The 23,100-nt window shown below is 58.6% G+C and overlaps 1 protein-coding gene across 1 annotated transcript in view; it reads left to right on the top strand.

Moving 5' to 3' along the window:
- Window positions 1–23,100, top strand: part of EHBP1L1 (EH domain binding protein 1 like 1) — a 29,160-nt gene that overhangs the window by 1,896 nt on the left and 4,164 nt on the right. The window contains exons 2-15 of the mRNA XM_031943637.1: window positions 2,158–2,234; window positions 2,486–2,717; window positions 2,868–3,010; window positions 3,134–3,169; window positions 3,260–3,340; window positions 3,433–3,715; window positions 4,175–6,659; window positions 7,081–7,223; window positions 7,312–7,360; window positions 7,783–8,556; window positions 16,283–16,334; window positions 16,554–16,627; window positions 17,126–17,249; window positions 18,745–18,844. Coding sequence (XP_031799497.1) covers window positions 2,158–2,234; window positions 2,486–2,717; window positions 2,868–3,010; window positions 3,134–3,169; window positions 3,260–3,340; window positions 3,433–3,715; window positions 4,175–6,659; window positions 7,081–7,223; window positions 7,312–7,360; window positions 7,783–8,556; window positions 16,283–16,334; window positions 16,554–16,627; window positions 17,126–17,249; window positions 18,745–18,844 — 4,653 coding nt within the window. The remainder of the gene's footprint in view (window positions 1–2,157; window positions 2,235–2,485; window positions 2,718–2,867; window positions 3,011–3,133; window positions 3,170–3,259; window positions 3,341–3,432; window positions 3,716–4,174; window positions 6,660–7,080; window positions 7,224–7,311; window positions 7,361–7,782; window positions 8,557–16,282; window positions 16,335–16,553; window positions 16,628–17,125; window positions 17,250–18,744; window positions 18,845–23,100) is intronic.

Here is a 23,100-nt window from a genome sequence, read left to right as displayed (position 1 = left end):
AAGGGGTTGTTTTGTAAATTTTTGGTTTTTTGGGCAAGTTTGGAAGGTTGGGGGGAGAGTTTTTTTCTTTTAATTTTTTTGGGTGTTTGGGTTTTGGGGTTTTGGGAGTGAGGGAAGGGTTGTTTTGGGTTTTTTTAGTAGGGAAAAGGGTTTTTTAGGGTTTTGTTTTTTAGTTTTTTTATTTTGTTTTATGTTTTTGTGTTTGTTTTACGTTTGTGTTTTTAGATGGGAGGGTTTTTTTTTCTATGTGTTGGGGGGGGGTGGTAGGGGGGATGTGGTTTCTTTGTTTTGGAAAGGGGATGTTGGTGGTTTGGGTTGAGGGAAGGGTATTTGTTTGGGGTTTTTTTATTTGTGGGGTTGGGGAGTGGGAGTTGGGGGCGTTTGGGGGGAAAATTTTTTGTGTTTAAGTTGGGTGTGGGATTTTAAATTTTCCGGGTATGGTGGGGTGGATGGTGTGGGAGAATGGATTTTCGTTTTTTTTGGTGGAGTTTTTTTGTGTTTCGTTTTATGGCGGATGGGGTTTAAGGATTTGGGGAATTTATTGGGTGGGTTGGAGTTTGGATTAGGTAGATTGCTTTTGCCCGGGAGTTTGGGAAAGAGAACTGGTTTCTGGGAGGGGGTTAGATTTTGTTTGGAGGGGGAAATTTGTACCAGTGGAGGAAGAAAAGGGAGGGAAAGGGAAAAAGGGAGGGAGGGGGGGGGAAGAGGGGAGGGAAGGGAGGGGGAGGGGTTGGATATTAATGTTCTAAATTTTTTATTTGTTTTGTTTTTTTTTGTTTATTCCATTCATTTTTTTTTGTTTTTGTTTTGTTTGTTTTTTCTTTTTTTTCTTTTGTTTGTTTTTTTCTTTTGTTTTTTGGTTTTTGTTTTTTTTTTTTTGTTTTTTTTTTGTTTTGTTTTCGTTTTTGTTTTGTTTTGTTTTTCGTTTGTTTTTGTGTTAGGAATTGTGTGTATTTAAATTTGCTTTGTTTTTCAAGTTTTTTTGTTTTTAAGAAATTTGTGTTTTCTCAGGGACAGGGAGAATTTGGTTTTTGGTTGTAGTGTTTAGGAGTTTTGTTTAGTTGAAAGTAGGATTGTTTTTATAAATTTTTATAAATTTTTACTTAGGGGAAGGGAAAAATTGGTGGTATGCGGTTTTATTTTGGGTTTACTCCGGAATTTTGGAAATTGTTGAGTTATCTTTGTTTGGGGGGACATTGAGGTATGTTTTTTGGGATTCATTTTTGGGATTTTGAGCTAAAGGGAAATTTTTGTGTTTTTCTATTTTTATTTAATTTTTGTTTATAATTTTGTTTACGATTTGGCAAAATTTTTTTTTTTAAGTATTTATTTTTTTTTGTTATGGGATTATTTTTTTAAAAATTTTCTATTTTTTTTTTTTTTTTGTTTTTTTAATTAAGTTTTTTTTAAAGTTAATTGTATGGGAGTATTTTTCAGTATGAAATTGAAAATGTTTGTTTAATTTTTAGAGGATTAAAATTTAAATAAAATATATTTTTTTGTGTTTTTTTTTTGGGTTTTTTGATTTTATTTTTTTTGTAATGTTTTTATTTTTTGGTTTTCCACTTGTTTTTTTTTTTTTTTTTTAATTTTAAAAAAGGGTTTTTTTTGATTTTTGTTTTTTTTGTTTTTTTTTTTTATTTTATTTTGTTGTTTTTTTTTTTAAAAATTAAAATTTTTTTTGGGAGATTTTTTAATTTTATTTGAATTTTCTCTTTTGATTAAGTTTTTTGTTGTTTTTGTAAGAAAAGCAAGAAAAGGGAATTGGTGTTTTTGGTTCTGGTTTTGTGTTTCTTTGGGGGTTCTTGGTTTGTTTGTTTTGGTTTTTGGGTTTTGGAGGGAGGGGGGGGGGTAGAATTTGGGTTTAGGGGGGGGGTTGTGGGGGTTTTATTTGGTGTTTGGGTTGTTTTTTGGGTTTTGGGAGGGGGAAAAGGAGGTTTTCCCAGTAAAGGGGGTCTTGGAGGGGTTTGAGTTTTTTTTCCCCCTTTTTGGGGGGAAAAGGTTTTCCCCGGCTTCTGTTCTGGAGGGAGGGCCTTTCCCTTTTACTTTTGGTATTTGTGAAAGGGACAGATCGGGCGGTTTTTTTGGGGGCCTGCTTTTCTTGGTTTAGGGGCGGTTTCCATCCCTGCCCCCTGGGGGGGAGGGCCCTCCCCTCAGGGAGCCCCCGTTCTACTCGGCCACTGAGCACAGCTCACAGACTGAGGGCTGGCCCGCCCAGTGCAGCACCCACATTGGTCAGAGAGGGAAACTGAGGCTCGGGGACATGAAGAAGCTTACTGAGAGGCTGCCCCCCCCGGAGCCCCAGAGCCCAAGGGGTGCCCCGGGAGTATTCGTCTCACCCTCCAGCTGAACCTCAAACCCAGAGCCTCTTTCCGGCTTCTCCGTGATTTCTGGCTCTCTCCTGGGGTGTCTGGGGCAGGGCCGGGGGGCGCAGGGGCACACCGGGCCGTGGGTGGTCTTGGGGCCCTTTGACGGAGGAGATGAGAGGGGCTCTCACTGCCCACTCCGGTCTCTGACCTTCCTTCCCTTCTCTTCCAGGAGTCCAAGGGGCAGCGCAAGGTGCTGGCCACGGCGGACGTGGACCTGGCCCGCTACGCGGGGCCCGCGCAGTCCCAGGCGCCCCTTCGGCTGAAGCTAAAGCCCAAGTCGGTGAAAGTGCTGAACGCGGAGCTGAGCCTGACCCTGCTGGGCGTCCTGGTCAGGGAGGGCCGAGCCACGTGAGTGCTCCCGGGCGGGGCCGATGCCCCCACGTGCGTCGGGCCGGCAGCCCGGGCGCTTCTGTTCTGGGGAGGCTGAGGGCCCTGGGGGGCTCCCGGGGAACTGGGGACACGGCTCCCAGGCCCCCCTGAACCGGCTCTTGCCCTCAGGGACGACGACATGCAGAGCCTGGCCAGCTTGATGAGCGTCAAGCCCAGCGACGTGGGAAACCTGGAGGACTTCGCTGAGAGCGACGAGGAGGATGCCACGGGCCAGGGGGCCCCCGAGGCCCGGGCCAGGCCAGGCCAGCCAGGTGGGCTCCTTGGGCCTCCCGCAGCCCCCGCGCCCGCTCCTGTCCCTCAGGCGGACCCCCCCCTTCTGGCTGTCTCTGGTCTCTGCTCTGCGACCTCTCTGGGTCTTTCCTCTCCCTCTCTAGGTCCGGCCGCGGCCCCGAGGTCGGGGCATTTCCCAGGTATATGCTCAGCTCTCCCTCCCGGGGGGGGGAGCAATCTGTGGGGGGGGGCTGCTGAGCCGCTCTCACCCCCTCCCCGTGCGCCCCCAGATCCGTCCCGGGAGCTGGACACTGTGCGTGAGGAGGAGGAAGGAGGCAGGCCTGGCTCCAGGGCCATTTCCAAGAAGGGAGGTGAGGCCGGGGGCTGCCCGCCCGTGTGCGGGTGACCGGGGGTGGAGGGGAGGGGACCGAGCACCCCCTCACCCCGTCCCTTCCTTTGCCAGCAGCGGCCCCTGCCCAGCCAGCGGCCCCTGCCCAGCCCGCTGCCCCGGCCCGGGTGGCCCAGGCTCCGCTGGAGGAGGGCGGCGTTAAGGAGCCCGGACCTGCCCCTGTAAGTGCCCCTGCCTCTGCCCCCACGCCCCCTCTCAGGGCTTCCCGGGGCCAGGGGGGCAGGGGGCATCGCGGCCCGCCGAGCCCGGGGGGCCAGCCCAGGGACGAGGCGGAAGCGGCCGGGGGCAGGATGGGCACCGAGGCCCAGCCGCTCCAGGGACCCGTGCCGGAGATGAGGTGAGGGCCCCCAAGAGGAGGCAGTCTGCCTCGGACAAGGGGCGCAGGGTGGGCATGGGGTGGGAGGGCACGGGCCGTCCCGAGACTTCTGGCTCCTAAACCCCCACCCTCTGGGAGCTGTTGCGGACCCCGAGGCCTGCTGACAACTGAGGCCTTCCCCCCTCCAGCCCCCCCTTGCCGTGCTCCCCCCGGGCTCCTCCAGCCCCCCTTGCCGTGCTCCCCGTTCCAGGAAACGCTCTTTCTCCAGATCACTTCCCTCTTAGCTGGGCTTTGGCGCCGGGCCCCTCTCCAGGCACCTCGAGGCCCCTCCTCCGCGGCCCCTCCCTGCTTCCTCCTCTGTGTCTCAACTAGTTTCAAGTGGGAAGTTCTGGGCCCAAAGAATGGGGCGGGAGGGGGAGGGGAAGGAGCCGACCCCTCCCTGCCTCCACACCCTGAGTCTTTGCTCCCCTCTCTCCCCAGGTCCTCATGGCGACCCCTTGAGGATTCCCCCGTCCCCGCCCCCCGGCTCCGGAGAGTGGCCACCGCCCCCCTGCACCCAGCCCCTCCAGACCGCCAGGAGGAAGCCCCGGGGGACCCCCCAGGGGAGCAGGCGGGCCCCGGAGCGGGGGGAGCCCATCAGCTAGAGCTGGGAGCAGGAGAGAGAGAGCAGGGCAGCGGCAAAGCCAGGGACGCTTCCCAGGAGGGGAGAGGAGGAGGGCGAGGAGAGGAAGGGGCACCCGCCCCGCCGGGCACAGGGGCCCGGGATGGGGACGGAGGCGGGCAGGCCGCGGGGAGCCCGGAGCCCCGGGAGAGGGGGCAAGGAGGAGGGGAGGGGCAGGGCCAAGGAGCCAGGGCCGGGGAGAAGCGGGGGGAGGCCGCGAGGGGGCCGGACGCCAGGCAGGAGGCCGAGGGGGGGCCGTGGGCCCGGGCCGAGACGGAAGCCCCCCTGGAGACAGCCACAGGCGAGGAAATCAGGGGGCCGGAGGCTAGGGCGGCAGAGGGGCCCACAGAGAAGCCCGGGGCCCGGGAGCCTGGCCCTGAGGAGCCCCGGGGGCCAGGCCGGCGTCCTCCAGCCCAGGCCAGAGAGAGCCCGCGGGCCCCCAGCCCAGTCCGTGGCACTGGGCCAGGGGCTGAGGCTGGAGCTCCCGGGGGCGTAGCTGAAAGAGCTTCAGGACAGGAGGACGGTGGGAGAGCAGAGGAGAGGGGCCAAGAGGGGACAGGGGCCCCGGGGGTCCCTCCCACGGGAGCCGGAGGCACCATGGCCCAGGTGAGCAAGAGGGGCGCTCATCCAGGGAGCAGGGACAGCTGGGAGCGCGGGGCCGGGGCCGGGCCAGCGGCGGCTGCGGAGGCGGGCTCCGGGACTCTGAGGGCCAGCCAGGAGGTAGGAGGCGGGAGGGCTCCGAGAACAGGGCCTGGGACAGGGGGGCTTAGGGAAGCGGGGCCTGAGACTGGGGGGAATGGGGGGCTAGGAGCCGAGAGCTCGGGGAGCAAGGAGAAAGAAGCCGGGGTTTCGGAACCTAAAGGGACAGAATCTGAGATTCAGCCACTTGAGACAGTGGGGCTTGTACTGGGAGTACTGGGGGCTGAGGAGGCAGAAGCTGGGGCACAGGAGACAAAGGAGGCAGAAACTGGGGGGTTGGGGGCCAAGGGGGCAGGCACTGAAGCGGCAGGAACAAACGCTGGGGCGCCTGGGATGTGGCGGCCCGGGGAGGCCGGAGCCCTGGAGACTGGGGAGAAGGCTGGGAAGTTGGGGACCAAGAGAACAGAGCCAGGAATATTAGAGAGGGAAGAGATGGGAACTGGGAAAGAGGCTCTTGGGGTGATGGGGGCTGAGGAGATGCCAGAGCCATTGGTCAGCGGGGGAGCGGGGGACGGAGAGACAGAGAGGCCGGGGGCCAGGAAGGTCGAGTCTGGGCTGTCGGGCGCCGAAGCGGCAATCCCTGTGGCCCTGGCACCTGATATGGGGGGGCCTGAGGGGAGAGGCACTGGAGCCCCGGGGACTGGGGAGAGGGGCTCGGAGGCCTTGGCGTCCAGGCTGTTAAGGACTAGGGAGGCAGAATTCAGGGGATTGGAGCCCAAAGGGATGGCAGCTGAAAGAGTGAGGACTGAGGCTAGAGAGGCTGGGGTGATGGAGACCGAGGAGATGGAGGCTGTGATATCGGAGTCCAAGGAGGCAGAGGCTGAGGAAATGGAGTCCAAGGAGGCAGAGGCTGAGATATTGGGGACTGAGGAGATGGAGGCTGCAATACTGGAAACTGAGGGGGTAGAGGCTGAAATATTGGAGACCAAGGAGGCAGAGGCTGAGGGATTGGGGACCGAGGAGATGGAGGCTGCGATACTGGAGACTGAGGAGGTAGAGGCTGAGATATCGGAGACTGAGGGGGTAGAAACTGAGGGATTGGGGACCGAGGAGATGGAGGCTGCGATACTAGAGACTGAGGAGGCAGAGGCTGCAATATCAGAGTCCAAGGAGGCAGAGGCTGAGGGATTGGAGTCCAAGGAGGCAGAGGCTGAGGGATTGGAGACCAAGGAGGCAGAGGCTGCGATACTGGAGCCTGAGGGGGTAGAGGCTGAGATATTGGAGACCGTGGAGGCAGAGGCTGAGGGGTTGGGGACCGAGGAGATGGAGGCTAGGATGTGGCTGCCAGGAAAGGTGCCGTCAGCGGGAGAAGTGACCGGGTGTGCACTCTTGGGTTGGGGGGAGGAGTCAGAAGCAGAGCCAGCAGCTGAGGGGTCTATCCGGGAGCCACGCCCAGCCCCTGCAGGGGGGGCGGCCGGGGAGGACACCCCCGAGGCCCCGGCCACCAGCCTCCCCCGGGTGGCCCCTGCCTCGGTGCAGAAGGAGGGGGAGGCCCGGGGCTCTCCTGCCTTCTCTACACCAACAGCCCCCAGCCAAGAGGGGCCTGAAGAAGACAGGAGGCCTCAGGGCTGGGGGGGAGGCCCGGAGCCTCCCCTGGGCGCCAAGGTAGGGACAGTGCCCCCCCCCCCCGAGCCCGGCCTGCTGCTTGTTCACTAACCTCCCGAGGTCAGGCTGTGGGGCCGGGCCGTGCTAACCGGAGAGAATGACTCGTGCATGGGGGTGCCCGAGCTTGTCCTGGGCTCCCGGGCTCGGCCCCCGGTCCTGGAAGGCCCCCCTCCCCCGCGTGGCCCAGCATGGCACGGAGGGCGGCTCTGGGTGCGGGCTGCCAGGGGGCTCTGGCCTCTTGGGGGGCTTCCCTGAGGCCCCACGTGGCCCATCCGCCCCCCGGCTTCCAGATGGAGGGTCTGGCCCCTTTGTGGGCCCCATGTGGGGCCTGGGGCCGGGGGTGGGAAGGGGAAATGTGGAGGGCGCCCTGCCGGGCTCTGGCCCTGAGTCAGTACCGCCCCCCCCCCCCCCCGTCCCCCAGGTCAGCTCCAGCCAGTCCCTGCTGGAGTGGTGCCAGGAGGTCACGGCGGCTTACCCCGGGGTCCGGGTCACCAACTTCACCACGTCCTGGCGCAACGGGCTGGCTTTCTGCGCCCTCCTGCACTACTTCCACCCGGACAAGATGTGAGGCCGGGCCCGGGGGCGGCGGGAGGGGCGCGGGCGAGGGGCAGCCTGGGCCTCCCCCCTCTCTGACCCTGCTCTGCGCCCACAGTGACTTTGCTGCCCTGGACCCCCAGGACATCAAGCAGAACAACAAGCAGGTGAGTGTGAGGGGCGGCATGGTCCCAGTTAGGGGGCAGAGACCCGGATTCAACTCCCTCCTCGACCCCTCGCTCCTGTGGTGACCAGACAAGTCCCTTCGCTTCCCAGTCTCATTTTCCCCTGTAAGAAGGGGGCATGGGCTCTGTGGGAACAGCTTGGCCCTCCGCGGGGCAGATGGACCCCCGGCCACTCCTCAGCGCCCCCGGTGTCTGCACGGAGGCCCCAGAACCCCGTGGGTGGTTTGGGGGAGGAGCTCACATGTGGTCACCAGGGGCACGGCACGGCCTGCGTCCTGCCCGTGCCCTCTGCCCTGCCCTCTGCCCCACACCCTGCCTGTGCCCTCTGCCCTGCACCCTATCCTCTGCCCCGTGCCCTGCCCGTGCCCTCTGCCCCACACCCTGCCTGTGCCCTCTGCCCCCAGGCGTTCGACGGCTTCGCGGCCCTGGGTGTCTCGCGGCTGCTGGACCCGGCGGACATGGTGCTCTTGGCCGTGCCGGACAAGCTGATCGTCATGACGTACCTGTGCCAGATCCGGGCCTTCTGCACGGGCCAGGAGCTGCAGCTGGTGCAGGTGGAGGGCGGTGGCCGGGCCAGCACCTACAGGGTGGGCGGCCCCGAGCCCGAGCTGCCCGCGGCCCTGGGCTCCGGCCCTCTGGCCCAGCGTCTGCGCGAGCGCAGTGGGGACATGGCAGGGGCCACCCCCGCCAACCCGGGCCCCTCCAAGGATCCCGCCAAGGTGGCCGGGAGGCAGCCCAAGGAGGAGGCCGGCAGGGCCGGACTCCCCGGTGAGAGCCCCGCGGCCGGAGCGGCCCCAAAGAGCCCAGGGCAGGAGGCCAATGGGGACACCAGGAAGGGCGCCCCGGGGGCCCTGAGGGATGCCGGAAAGAAGGAGGTCGGTGGCCCGGAGGCCGGCAGCTCCGAGGAGGCCAGAGCCCGGGCCGAGGGCCCCACAGTCAGGACCAGGACGCCGTCCCCAGCTGACGGGCTGCTGAACGGGACCGGGGCCGCCGCCGTCAGGCTCAGGCGGCCCTCGCTGAACGGGGAGGCTGGCATGGGGCCCATCCCCCCTCCCCGGGCCCACGGGTCCTTCTCCCACATCCGGGACGCCGACCTGCTGAAGAAGAGGCGCTCGAGGCTCCGGAGCAGCTCTTCGCTCTCTGTGGACGACGCCGAGTCCGGGGCCACCGGGCCCTCGGTGAGTCGGGTCGCTGGGCGGGGGGCGGCGGCTGCGGTACCTCAGGCGTCTCCAGTCGGCCCCGCGATGGATCCATCTGCCCCCGGACGTTCCGCCGTGTGTCTGTGGCGCGGGGGGAACCACTCGGGCTCCGACCTCTGGTTTCGTAGACTTCTTAAGTCAGCTCATCTTCCCACAATCCTTCACTTCCAGTCACGGGGCGAGCTGCACGGGGCCCATAGGAGGGATCTGCCTGGTGGGGGCTCTGAGCACTCACCCTGACGATGGGGGGGAATGGGAGAGGAGGCGCCTGTGGGGAGACGACTGCTGAGAGCTGAGCCGGGGAGGGCAGGCCCTGCGGGGGTCCAGGCCCTCGGGATGCGGACAGGGCCAGGGCCAGGCCTGCAGGCCCGGGCCCACCCAGGAATGAGGGAGGGAGTGTCCACATGGGGGGAAGGGTGACATCTGTGTCATTTGCAGTGAGAGAAGGAGCTGGAGATTAATTTATCTGGGAGAGGACGAGGGGCTGCTCTGGCTCTGTTTGCTCCCAGAGGGCAGAACTGGGGCACAAAATGCATCCGAGAGCCGTGCCAGGGCTGGAGTGAGCTCCCCGTCTCTAAGGGTATTCGAGGAGAGACCAGATAGCCATTGCCTGGGGGAGTGGGGGGACCCGGTTCTGGGCCCCTGGGACCAGGCGTCTGCACTCCATTTCTGCTGCTTTTTTTTTTTTTTGGCAAGACAGCTAGTGAGGGTTAAGCAGCCACTTTGCCTCCAGGTCTCAGTTTCTCCAGCTATAAAATGGCTTGCTGCCCGCCCCGCCTCCACTGTCTGCCGGTCCCTCTGGAAATATCCGGAGAGAAGCTGTGTCCCGGGAGGTTTTCCTGAGGGCCCGGCCTTCAGGAAGTGAGACCCTCAGGGCCTCGGCCAAAAGCCAGCACTTCTGGGTTAGTCCCTGCAGACAGGCGCCCAGAGCGGGGGCTGCTTGGGGGAGCCGGGGCCTAGATGAGGCAAGAGCCTGCCCTCGAGGGGCTTCCGGCCCAAGTTCCCAGGCCTTTGTGGCTCGGAGGTCAGCGTGAGTCACCAAGGGATGTGGAAGCCCAGACCTGGCTGTGGGCCCGAGGAATCGGGGGGGGATGAGTGTCCCGGATGGGGAGGAGCCGCCCCAGCCTCTGCCCTTGCTCTCCCTTGTCCGGAGGGTCCCGGGAAGGTGGCGGGCAGAGCCAAAGGGCCTCCGGAGGAGACGGAGCAGGGTGGCGAAGGGGCCAGAGGTCCCGGGAGCAGAGGCTGGAGGCCCCGCAAGGGAGGAGGCTCCGGAGGCCGCAGGAGCAGGTTTAGGCAGGTTTAAGCTGCGGGGCTGGAAACTCCGGAACAATTTAAGTGGAACGAGCTGCCTTGGAAGGAGGCGGGTGCCCTGTGATCAGAGACCACTAGAACCGTAGGGACCCCAGGGCACCCCTATCCAGGGCCCCCATTTCTCTCAACATCATCACTCCTTTTTTGGAGTTTGTTTAGCTTTTTTTTTTTTTTTTTTTTTTTTTTTTAGCGTCGTTTTTAATCTTCCTCGTTTACGTCTTCCCCCTTCCCTTCCCCCTCCCCTAGATGGCAGGTAACCCAGTACTAGTGAAACAGGAGGTAAACTGAGGCAGGCGGTTGGCCCGGGGCCCAGGGCGGGGGTGCTGGCTGGCCATTGGCCGGCTGCAGGGACCGGGAGACTCTTCTGGCATGATTCAGACCAGATACCGTGGCCAGGGCAGAGGTTCTGGGAGGGGGCTTCCGTTAGGGATCCAGAGCGAGGCCCGGGGAGCGCCCCCTGGTGAGCAGTCACCCCTTGCAAGCTCCTTGAGGGCGGCACTTTTGCCTCTTTTTGTGTCCTGAGAAATTAGCTCAGTGCCTGGGAGGGCTTATGGGTGTTTCTGTGCAAGTGATTGACAGCTTCCTCCCCCCCTCCCCCCAATCCATCTTAGAACAGGGAACATTCACAGGGAGAGGGGCTAGGAACGGGGAAGGTCGGAGTTGGTACTTTGAGAGCTTGAGCGCACCTCTCTGGGCCCGCGTGACCCCACTTGGACAAGAGCGCTGGGGTTTTATGTTCTAAGGCCCCCCAGCTCCGACATCCCCCGTTCTAAGAACCCTGATTTCCATGTTCTCTGCTCCGATCGGGCTTTCTGTGTTCTAACAGCTCCGACATCCCGCGTTCTAAGGCCCCCCAGCTCCGACATCCCACATTCTTAGGCCCCTGAGTTCCGTGTTCTCTGCTCCGATCGGGCTTTCTGTGTTCTAAGGCCCTTCCAGCTCCATCTTGTGTTCTGGGCCCCCCGGCCTCTGACACTCGGTGGTCTACAGCTCTGCTGTCATTTGTTGAGCCCTTCTGTTCCGGGCCCTGTTCTAGGCCCCCCCTGCCCCCCCCGCTCTGACTGAAGTCAGTAACGTCTGCGCGCTCGCTTTTTAAGTTTCTCTCTAGCTTGTTTCAGGCTCTGCTGCAAGGTCCCTTCTGCTCTCTGCGTTCTCCCGGCCTTGCTGCCCTGAGCTTTCCCACTCTGGGAGCCTCGGGTCGCGGCCATCCATGGGGGTGGGGGCCCAGAGGGCCCGGGAGTCAGCCCGGGGGAGGACGGCTCTGTGGGTGCTGGGAAGAGCCTGGGAGGCGGCCCAGACTCGGGCCCTCTGGGGCAGAGGAAGGAAGGGCAGGGTGGGCGGCAGGGAGCTAAATGGGCCACTCTGAGGCAAGTGGGAATTTCCCAGTGAATGGAAATTGGACCGGGGGGGGGGGGGACCAGAGGGCCCTACCCCAGTATCTGGGGAGGCCAGGAGGGGCGGTTTGGGGAGACCTTCCCACAGCAGGCTGGCCAAGTGGCACGAGTTGGGGCACAGCCCCTTGGCTCATTTCCCAGGGTCAGGGAGCATCCTTTCCTGCTGCCCTCTGCCCCTGGTGCCCTCCGCCCATCTCCTGTTCCTGTGCCAGGTCCAGGGTCTGGTTCCTCACCAAGCTCGCAGCCCCTTTGCCAGCCCAGGCTGGTTTTATATGATCAACATAGAGAGCTTGAAGGGCAACCAAAGTGGGGCACGGGGGGGCACTCTTAGGAGCGGGGAGGGAGGGGGCAAAGGTGGGACCCCAACGAGTGCCTCCGGGAGTGTCGGAGGAGCTGGCAGCTGAACGTGGCTGGGACAGGCGCTAAGCCCTTGTTGTGTAGGGACCGCTGCGGGCCGGCGCCGGGCTGGAGTCAGGAGGCCCTGAGTCAAGCTCAGCCATGTGACTCTGGGCAAGTCCCTTGACCCTGATAGCCTATTTCCTCACCTGGCAAATGAGCTGGGGGGCCACCAAGAATTGGACCCCACCGAATGGTCCCATTTTACAGATGAGGAAACTGAGACCCAGGGAGGCGAAGGAGCTTTCCCAGTCACCTAGCTCACGATTGGCAAGGCTGCTGTATAGATGAGGCTGGTTTTTGTCTCAAACACACAACATGAGGCTCTTTAAAATCTCTTTTTGAGGGAGGGAAAAACCTGGTTCTTGCAACTCGGGAACTCCAGATTCCCTCAGTCCCTCCCTCCCCTCCTCCACCCGGGAAGGCGGGCTCTTTGACCTCGTGTGTGGCCATTTCTGTCCCTTAAAATGGGTGCTGAGCCCAGGTCGGGCTCGGGCGGCCCCCGCCGGCTCCGTGCCAAAGGGAGGGGCGTTCCCCCCTTGTCCCCCTTCTCCCCCTTCTCCCCAGCCGGTCCCCGTCATTGTCGCTCTCCCCCGGCTGTCCCGCTCACTTTAGTTCAGAGGGCTCTCTGGCGCTTCCCTGAGCTCTTCAGTGGTTGGTTCTCTGGGCCCGTTCCCTCCCACCCCCTGCCGGTGCCCTTGGCCCCCTGCCCTCCGAGCCCCGAGCAAGCCAGGAGCCCCTCCCGCCACCTCGGCCCGGCTCAGGCCCCGAAGGTTACGCTGTAGCCCCAGATCCCCGGTTCCGCTGCCCCCCAGGGCCCAGGCCGCAGGAAGGGGACGGGGCGGGAAGTCACCTGAGCGAGGGGGCGCCTGGTCTGGCGGCGCAGGGAGACCTGGGAGGTCGAGGAGGAATTGGGAACTCCCCGAGTCTCACTTCTCCTTTCCCGAATCCGCAGCGAGCCCGGAGCCAGAGGGAAAGTCCAGGCAGGGTGGCCCTCCCCGTCCTGGACACATGGGGGGGGGGGAGCCCCGGTCACCCCCAGGCCGAGCGCAGGCCTGCCCGACAGCCTGGATCCGGGGGCTCCGTAATTATGAAGCCCCTCGTCCGGGCAGAGCTCCGCGCTCGCCCTGGGGGAGACGCTGGGCCCCCAGACCCAAGGGGTCAAGGCCTAGGAAGGGGCAGAGGCAATGGGAGGGCTTCCGGAAGGGGGCGACCTTTGAGTTGGACTTTGACAAATGAGCTTGCGGTATCTGCAAGGTGTTCTGGGGGGGGATAGTGGGGGGGCCTCAGGTGGGACTGCAGGGGCCGGGAGTGGGAAGACTCAGGTGGGGCCAGGAGTGGGGAGGACTCAGGTGGGGCCGGGAGTGGGGAGGACTCAGGTGGGGCCGGGCGGGGCTGGCTATGGAGTGGGCTTTGCAGACCCCTGGAGAAGTCGTGCAGTGGGGAGCCCTGGAGGCGGGCTGAGAGAGATCTGACCAGAGGCAGGAGGGCGTCGGGGTTGTTTTGAGAGATTTGCAGAATGAATTGCAGAGGAGGCTTTTAGTCTAGAGAGGGGACCCAGAGGACTGGGTGACCGACTGGGCCCAAGGTGGCGGCTCTGGTACCCACGGGGTGGAGCCGGGCCTGGACTCACTCCGCCTCGTGCGGTCCTGGCTGTGTGAGAGCCGCCGGCCCCCCGGGACAGAGAGCGGCCCAAGCGCTGGCTGCTGGGCTCTGGGAGGGGGCGTCTCCTTCCTGGGAGGGCCGGGCCTGAGAGACCCCGGGGACGTGACTTAGCCCTTTGTGCCGTCCTGCGCGTGAGAGAGGCTCTAAAACGCGTAATGTCCGGTACATGTCACGTACAGTATCACATGACGTGCTCTGATGCAGCGCGGGGGACATTGGGTGTTACGTAACGTAGGGAGCACGTGGTCTGTGCACATGGTATATGTCGTATTCTCTAGTCTCTCGTTTGAGCTTCATAATAAGAGGAGACAGAGACAGAGACAGACAGAGAGAGAGAGACAGAGAGACAGAGACAGAGAGATTGAGACAGAGAGACGCAGACACAGACATGGCCCGGGTGTGTCAGAGGCAGGACCTGACCCAGGTCCCCCTGAGTTCCAGTCCTGCCAATGGCCCCCCACCTGCTGCCTGCCTAGTTGGGGGGGGTAGCTGAAGGGCTGGGAGGGTAACAGGTGGCAGGGGAATGGCCAGTATGGCTCCCAGCACAGCGGGGCCCAAATGCCACCTCCGCCACTTGCTGGGTGATCCCGGGCCAGACCGAGCCCGGCAGGAGCCGTGGGTTCCCCGTCCGTAAGAGGGAGCATTTTTGGCCCATCCGGCCCCACACCTTCAGTTCCGTCTCTCCGTGGTCCCCCGCCCCCTGGCCCTCCGCGGGTTTCCTCCTCCGGGAGGTTCTGCTCTCGCACTTTGCTTCTGTCCCCCTGCCCAGTCCCAGGATGCTCGGCGTGTCTGCCTCCGGGCCCCTGCGTCCTCCTCTTAGATGGAATCACAGACCCTTAGAACACGGGACGCCCGGCCCAGAAGGGCTCCGTCACAGGACAGAGAACGTGGGAGGTCAGAACAGGAAGGGACGTGGAACGTGGTTAGACCAGAACCTGGACTGCGATGCCTTGCCCTGGGGGGGGCCTCCCGGATCCCCCAGCCCCCCATTTTGCAGAGGAGCAGCCCCGGGCCAGCCCCTCCCTCACTCTCCCACCTCGCGCCTGCCTGAGAGGCAGTTTCCCAGGGCTCCTCGGGCCGCTCCCCGTCCTGCAGGGAAGGTGCCCCTGGCCCTGCCGGCTCATCCCTGACCAGAGGTCAGCCTGGAGGCGTGGGGGAGGGCAGGGGGAGCCCAGGAGGTCGGACCGGGTCACGTGGGGCCCTGGCTCTCCTCCTTGCTGATGGCACTCGGCCCCTGCATGTCGGGTGCTTCCCCCTTAATGGCTCCTGCTGCTGCTTCCCTCTGGGCCCCGGCAGCTCCTCCCCGCCCTGTTCTGTGGGCCAAGGGTCCCCTCTGAGGGCCCGGCCTTCTGGGCTCAAGGCCCGGCTCTAACACACAAAGGAAGGGCGGGCGAGCCGAGGCCATTGTGTCAAGGCCCCATTGTCAGAGGGGCTCCAGCATTAAATGGCCTCCCCCAGGCCCGGCCGGGGATCCAAGGGACAAGGACAAAAGAAGGACTCCCATCGGTGTTCTCGTCCCCAAAGTGCCAGGAGCCCCTCCATGCCCTCAGCAGCAGGGGAGCCGGGCTCCGGGGGCTCCCGGACTGGATGTCCCGTGGGAGTGGGAGTGGGAGGGCACTGAGAGCAAGGAGAGCCAGCGGCTGCCCCCCATGGTGCCAGCCTGGCCTGGCACAGGGAGGGCCCAGCGGGCCCGGCTCTCGCAGGAGACCCCCACCGCTCTTGCTCTGTCCTTAGTGAGAGTCTGCAGAGAGGCCATGGGAGGGGCCCGGAGAGAGGGAGGGGGCTCCTGGGAAGCAGAAGGTTACCTAGAGCTGAGAGGGGCTCAGCCCGTCCAGTGCGTCACCGAGGGCGTGTTCTGGGAGCCACAGAGCCAGGTGGGAGAGGAGGCGGTGGAGAAATCCGGCCCAGGGAGCGAGCTCCGGGCCGGGAGAAGGCCAGGAAGGGGCGCCCAGCTTGGTGTCCGCCTCAGGAAGGCAGACCTTCACTGTGGGACTTTAGCAGAGCACCTGCTCCTTCTGAGCCTCAGTTTCCCCACCTGTAAAGGGCTTAGAGCAGCTGCTCTCGTGCCTCTTCACTCTGAGACTCTGTGCTCAGGGGCCCCTCCCAGCTCTGACATCCCGGGTCCAAGGCCCAAGAGTTTCTTGTAAAATGCCAGGCTGGCCCAGACCACCCTCGAGGGCCCAAATCTCGCCTCCTTCCTGGGCTCGGTTTCCCCAGTTGTGGCCTTTGAGGCCCCCAAGTCTAGCATTGGATTTTCCTCTGACATGCAGCTCCACGTGGGGTGGGGGAAGCCAGCCTCCCTCCCCCCCCCCGGAAGGTCAGAGGTTAGCCCGAAGGGCGTGGGTGCGGGCAGGGGGAGCTCAATCGGTTGGACCGGGTCACGGCTCCTGGGGGCTTTGTTAACGAGATCCCAGGGAGGGAAAAAGAGGAAAGGCGTCTCCAGGGCTCTGCTCCCTCCCTCCAGACTGGAGACAGAGACTTCCCTGGAGGTGGAGGGCAAGTGACAGAATAATTGGGCGTGTCCTGCACCCAGAGGCCCCTTCCCCATCCCAGCATCCGCCCCTCCCCTTCTCAGAAATAATCACGCCTGCCAGGCAGGTCTGGAGGGAAAAGGATTTTCTTCCCTTAAGCACCTTGTGAGCCCGATGGTACACGAGGGAGGAGGGGGGAAACGACACTGTGGTCCCCCAGCATTGGCTCTTCTAACCCGCTGCCCGTCTGGCCCAAGTTGCCCATCATTTGTCTGCCTCGGTGGTCTCTTCTGTAAAATGGGAATGATGATGTTTGCTCTGGAGCCATCTGCCTCCATGGCCTCCCTTTCTCTGAGCCTCACCTATAAAATGGGGGGGGCAGCCTAGCAGACCCCTTAGGACCTTTGACAACCCCAGATCCAGGGACCCCTCCTCTGCCTCTCACCAGATCCACTTCCTTCTCCACAGGAGGCCCCGGCTCCAGATCCTGCCTCGATCTCCCCCAGCCAGAAGCCCACTGGTAAGCCCGCGGCTCCCAGCACCAGGGAAGGGGGGGAAGTGGGGGAGGGGACAGCGCGCCGGGCCCAGACCTCCCTCCCCAGCTCAACCCGGCCTCAGTCATCCTGTCACGCAGACGAGCTTCAGGGGCCCCACTTGGGGAGATGAAATCCCCTCCTGGCTCCCTGGGGGCCCCCCCAGCCCAGGATATCGGGGCATTCGGCGTGACTTCTGTTTGCAGATGGGAACCCTCCTGCCGAGGAGGCTCTGCCAAGTTCCAGTTCTGGCGTCAGCCCCAGTGAGGAGCCCGGGATGGTGAGGAGGGGGCAGGGGGGAGGGGCACGGGGAGGGGGAACCCCAAATCCTGGCTCGGAGGGGAGGGGGGCTGTTGTATCCAAGGGAAGCCATGGCTGAGAGGCAGCGAGTGGAGGAGAGAGACAGAGACAGAGAGATAGAGACAGAGAGAGAGACAGAGAGAGACAGAGAGAGAGAGAGAGAGAGAGAGAGAGAGAGAGAGAGAGAGAGAGAGAGAGAGAGAAGCAAGAGGAAGAGAGAAGAGACAGGTCTTCAGGAAGCCATGAGTTCAGGTCCTGCCTCCCTGCTCTCATGCTCTAGATAGAAGGGAAGGAGCTGAGACCTGCATATGACGTTCCCTCCCACCCCCAAAGGCTCAGCTCCAGGCCTGGCTGCCCTCCAGAGGTGCCAGTGGCCCAGGGGATGGGCTTTGGCCTCGCCCCCGGAGCGCTGGGAGCAGGGCTCTGCAGAGGGCAGGAGCCGGGGCCCCAGACAGAAAGCCCTCGTCTCCCCCCTCAGCAGCGATTCCAGGACACAAGCCAGTACGTGTGCGCCGAGCTTCAGGCCTTGGAACAGGAGCAGAGACAGATCGATGGGCGGGCGGCCCAGGTGGAGACGCAGCTGCGGAGCCTCATGGAGACAGGTACGGGCCGGAGCGGCCCTCGGGAGGAGCCTCCCGGGCTCCTGCGTCCCCAAAGGGAGGTTAAGGAGACCCACGGCCCACCCCCAGCTCTGATGTTCTTCCTTCTAGATTCAGAGCCCCCCTTGGCTCTGACATTTGGGGTTCTAGACTATCGAATGTGTGTTCTCTGTTCCAAGCCCCCCTGGCTCTGACATTCGGGGTTCTAGACTATCCAGCCTGTGTTCTCTGTTGCAAGCCCCAACCCGGCTCTGACATCCCCTGTTCTAGATTCGGAGTCCCTCCCCTCAACTCTAGAATTTAGGTTCTAGACTATCAGGGGTGTGTTCTCGGTTCTGGCCTTTTTGGGTTTCCAGCATCTCTTACTCTGGGCTCTAGTCTGAGCTCTGTCCCCCGTGCTGCCCTCTAGTGCCCGGCAGTGGAATACCAGGACTAGACTCCTGGACCTGCGGTCCTAAGCTGGTTTGTCTCCTTCTGCCTGGCTTCATTCAAAGATTATACCGTGAATGATTCTTAAGTACCTACTGTGTGCAGAGCCTCCCCCCGTGTACTATTCTTCTCCAAAATGCAATGTTCTCTGGGAGCAGGTTCTAGGAGAGACAGAGGTCCAAAAGTTCCAGTTTCTTTCCCTCAAGGAGCTTACGTTGTTAGATGGCCATAATCAGGGCTTTCTGATAGATGTTTAACGACCAGCTCCCTTCACTAAGATAAAATGTACACACAACACACTTGTGAGTTTAACGTGCTTAGAATGTGTGACGTCACTACGAAAGGCTCGGTTCTCAGCGCTCAGGGATCCAAAGCGATCCCATAGACTCTGGGCAGAAAATGCCCTCTGCCCCCGAGAGAACCCAGGAGGCTGAATGGAAACCAGCCCCTGCTACCTCCACTTCTTTTTCCTGTTTTTTTTTTTTTATCTCTCCCGTGGTTTTTCCCTTTTGCTTTGCTTTTTCTCTCCCCATCCGATTCCTAAACAGTGTGCGTTAAAAATAAATAAAATCACCCCGGAGATAGTTTAATCCACTTTATTAACATTTTCTTAAGTGTAGAAGTTTTTGAAAAAGGTAAATCAAGCCCAGATTTGTAGTTTTTTTTACCAAGTTTCCACTTGCAAATGCTCACGCTAAAATTTAACAATCGTCTCCAAGTACTAGCTGGCTCAGGCTTGGTATAACTGAGTCCCGTAGCATTCTCAGGGTTTTGGTAGCTGAGGGAATCTGGGAAGGCTTCCTGGAGGAGGCTTTGAGTTGGGCTTTTAAAGGAACGGGGGGAATTTTGACAAGAGCCAGGGGAGGGAGAGCGTCCCAGCTAGGAGGAACTGTAGCACGTGTAAGCAAAGGCGTGGAGGTGGGACCACTCAGGCCCTCTGTTCTTTCCCAGAGTCGCTGTCACGGGCAGGGTCAAGGGAAAGGCACTCCCCCCTTCTGCCCCCAGGCGCCTTACAGCTGAGGGAGCCTCTGCCCCTCTGAGTTGTCCTACAAGCCCCATTCCCTTCCAGGTGCCAACAAGCTGCAGGAGGAGGTGCTGATCCAGGAATGGTTCACACTGGTCAATAAGAAGAACGCTCTGATCCGGAGGCAGGACCAGCTCCAGCTCCTGTGAGCCCATCCCCCCTCCTGCCCTACCTGGGGGGAGGGAGCAGTCCTCATCAGGTTCCCCATCTCTGGGACAGGTCCTTCCCTTCACCATCAGAGTTTTTGTGAGCACCTACTGTGTGCTAGACTCTGTCCTGGGGGCCCAACCAGGCTATGGGCCCCTTGCACATCAAGCTACCTGGCTGACTCGACATGCTCGGTCCTGAGCAAAATAATAAAGAAAAGAAGGAAGGAAAGAAAGGAGGAGAGGGAGGGAGGGAGGCAGGAAGGAAGGAAGAAAGAGAGAGGAGGAGGAAAGAAAGAGAAAGAAAGAAAGGGAGGGAGGGGAGGGAGGGAGGAAGGAAGAAAGAAAGAAAGAAGGGAGGGGGAGAGAGGGAGGAAGGAAGGGAGAAAGAAAAGAAAGGGAGGGAGGGAGGGGAGGGAGAAAGGAAGGAAGGGAGAAAGAAAGGAAGGAAGAAGGAAGAGGCAAGGAGGGAGGGAGGAAGGGAAAAAGAAAGAAAGGGAGGCTGGAGGGAGGGAAGGAGGAAGGAAGGAAGAGAAAGAAGGGGAAGAAAGAAGGAAAGAAGGAAAAAGGGAAGGAAGAAAGGAGGCAAGGAGGAAGGGAGGGAGGAAGGGAGAAAGAAAAAGAAAGGAAGAAAGAAAAGGAAGGAAGAAAGAAGAGGAGGAAAGAATAAATAAAAAAGGGAAGGAAGAAAGAAGGAGGAGGCAAGGAGGGAGGGAGGGAGGGAGAAAGAAAAAGAAGAAAGGAAGGCAGAATGGGAGGGGGAGGGAGGGAGGAAGGAAGTAAGAAAGGAAGAGAAAGGGGGGGAGGAAAGGGAAAAAGGGGAAGGAAGAAAAAGAAAGGAAGGAAGGAGGAAAGAAAGAGAAAAGGAAGGAGAAAAGAAAAAAGAAAGCAAGCAAGGAAAGAAGAAAGGAAGGAAGGAGGAAAGGAGGATTGACTAAGAGGGGAGTTGAGATGGGGGAGGCCCTAAAGTCCTTACTAGTGAGCTTGAAGGGACTGGGCCTTTCTCACCCTGGTGGGGGGGAGGGGGGTGGACCAGAAGCTGCCTATAAGTGTTTGAGAGATGGGGAAGGGCAGAGAATTACTGCATCTAGGAGCGGTGGGGGGATTCTAGGGGCCAGCACCTGCTACTAGAGGGGCAGGGGGAGGAGGAGACAGAGAACTGGTCTCTGAGCCTAGAGGAAATGGGGTGGCAGTGGAGGGCACCAGGAGGACTTGAGTTCAAATCCAGATTCAGACACTTCCAAGCTGTGTGAGTCCAGGCAAGTCACTTAACCTCTGTTGGCCTCAGTTTTCAAAATAGGATCAGGCATGACTGAAATAACTGAAGGACAACAACAAAGTGGGACCAATTATAGCACTGCCTTTCCAGCTTGTGAGAACTAAGTGAGATAATGTTTGTAAAGCACTTAACACAGAGTATACAGTAGGCATTATATAAATGCTCATTCCCAGCACAGTCTGGTATGTAGTAGGCATATATAAATGCTCATTCCCAGCACAGTCTGGTATGTAGTAGGCATATATAAATGCTCATTCCCAGCACAGTCTGGTATGTAGTAGGCATATATAAATGCTCATTCCCAGCACAGTCTGGTATGTAGTAGGCACTATATAAGCGCTCATTCCCAGGACAGTCTGGTATGTAGTAGGCATATATAAGTGCTCATTCCCAGCACAGTCTGGTATGTAGTAGGCATATAAAATGCTCATTACACAGTCTGGTATGTAGTAGGCAATATAAATGCTCATTCCCAGCACAGTCTGGATGTAGTACATATATAAATGCTCATTCCCAGCACAGTCTGGTATGTTAGGCACTAATAAGTGCTCATTCCAGCACAGTCTGGTATGTAGTAGGCATATAAATGCTCATTCCCAGCATATCTGGGTATGTAGTAGGCATTATAATGCTCATTCCTGCATAGTCTGGTATGTAGTAGGCATATATAAATGCTCATTCCCAGCACAGTCTGGTATGTAGAGGCACTATATAAGCCTATTCCCAGGAAGTCTGGAATGAGTAGGCATATATAAATGCTCATTCCCAGCACAGTCTGGTATGTAGTAGGCATATATAAATGCTCATTCCCAGCACAGTCTGGTATGTAGTAGGCACATATAAGCGCCATCCCAGCACAGTCTGGTATGTAGTAGGCACTATATAAGCGCCATTCCCAGCACAGTCTGGTATGTAGTAGGCACATATAAATGCCATTCCCAGCACAGTCTGGATGTAGTAGGCATATAAAATGCTCATTCCAGCATAGTCTGGATGTAGTAGGCAATATAAATGCTCATTCCCAGCACAGTCTGGTATGTAGTAGGCACTATATAAGGCCATTCCCAGGACAGTCTGGTATGTAGTAGGCATATATGCCATTCCCAGCACAGTCTGGTATGTAGTAGGCATATATAAATGCTCATTCCCACAAGTCTGGTATGTAGTAGGCATATAAAATGCTCATTCCCAGCATAGTCTGGTATGTAGTAGGCATATATAAATGCCACCCCAGCATAGTCTGGTATGTAGTAGCATATATAGCCATTCCCAGGACAGTCTGGTATGTAGTAGGCATATATAAATGCTCATTCCCAGCAAGTCTGGTATGTAGTAGGCATATAAATGCTCATTCCCCAGCACAGTCTGGGTATGTAGTAGGCACTATATAGCCCATTCCAGGACAGTCTGGTATGTAGTAGGCATATATAAGTGCTCATTCCCAGCACAGTCTGGTATGTAGTAGGCATATAAATGCTCATTCAGCACAGTCTGGTATGTAGTAGGCATATATAAATGCTCATTCCCAGCACATCTGGATGTAGTAGGCATAATAAATGCTCATTCCCAGCACAGTCTGGTATGTAGTAGGCACTATATAAGTGCTCATTCCAGCACAGTCTGGTATGTAGTAGGCATATATAAATGCTCATTCCCAGCATAGTCTGGTATGTAGTAGGCATATATAAATGCTCATTCCCAGCATAGTCTGGTATGTAGTAGGCATATATAAATGCTCATTCCCAGCACAGTCTGGTATGTAGTAGGCACTATATAAGCGCTCATTCCCAGGACAGTCTGGTATGTAGTAGGCATATATAAGTGCTCATTCCCAGCACAGTCTGGTATGTAGTAGGCATATATAAATGCTCATTCCCAGCACAGTCTGGTATGTAGTAGGCATATATAAATGCTCATTCCCAGCACAGTCTGGTATGTAGTAGGCATATATAAATGCTCATTCCCAGCACAGTCTGGTATGTAGTAGGCACTATATAAGTGCTCATTCCCAGCACAGTCTGGTATGTAGTAGGCATATATAAATGCTCATTCCCAGCATAGTCTGGTATGTAGTAGGCATATATAAATGCTCATTCCCAGCACAGTCTGGTATGTAGTAGGCACTATATAAGCGCTCATTCCCAGGACAGTCTGGTATGTAGTAGGCATATATAAGTGCTCATTCCCAGCACAGTCTGGTATGTAGTAGGCATATATAAATGCTCATTCCCAGCACAGTCTGGTATGTAGTAGGCACTATATAAGCGCTCATTCCCAGCACAGTCTGGTATGTAGTAGGCACTATATAAGCGCTCATTCCAGCACAGTCTGGTATGTAGTAGGCATATATAAATGCTCATTCCCAGCACAGTCTGGTATGTAGTAGGCATATATAAATGCTCATTCCCAGCACAGTCTGGTATGTAGTAGGCACTATATAAGTGCTCATTCCCAGCACAGTCTGGTATGTAGTAGGCATATATAAATGCTCATTCCCAGCACAGTCTGGTATGTAGTAGGCACTATATAAATGCTCATTCCCAGCACAGTCTGGTATGTAGTAGGCACTATATAAGCGCTCATTCCCAGCACAGTCTGGTATGTAGTAGGCACTATATAAGCGCTCATTCCCAGCACAGTCTGGTATGTAGTAGGCACTATATAAATCCTTTTTCTTCCCCTTTACCCAAGAATACCTGGGTTCAAGTCCCGCTTCTGACAGCTGGTGGCAGTTCCTATGTAAGATTGGAGGAGGTGAGACCCGCACCGGGAGGGAGCGCCCACTAGGGGTGAATCCCAGGCCCAGCCCCCGGCCCTCCGGGGAGCCCTCAGGGAGCCTGCGCTTCAGGCAGGAGGGAAGCAGGAGACAAAGCTAGGGAAAGGCTGGAAGGCGGGACTCGGAGCCCGGGGGGCTGCCCTTTCCTTCTCTGGCAGCTGAGGACACTGAGGCAGGGGGTGGGACTTGCCCGGGCCCAG

Source organism: Sarcophilus harrisii, chromosome 6 (genome assembly GCF_902635505.1).
Source record: "Sarcophilus harrisii chromosome 6, mSarHar1.11, whole genome shotgun sequence".
In the NCBI taxonomy this organism is placed as follows: Eukaryota; Metazoa; Chordata; class Mammalia; order Dasyuromorphia; family Dasyuridae; genus Sarcophilus; species Sarcophilus harrisii.
Note: the sequence above shows the minus strand (reverse complement) of the source record. Positions and strands in the feature narration are given on the sequence as shown.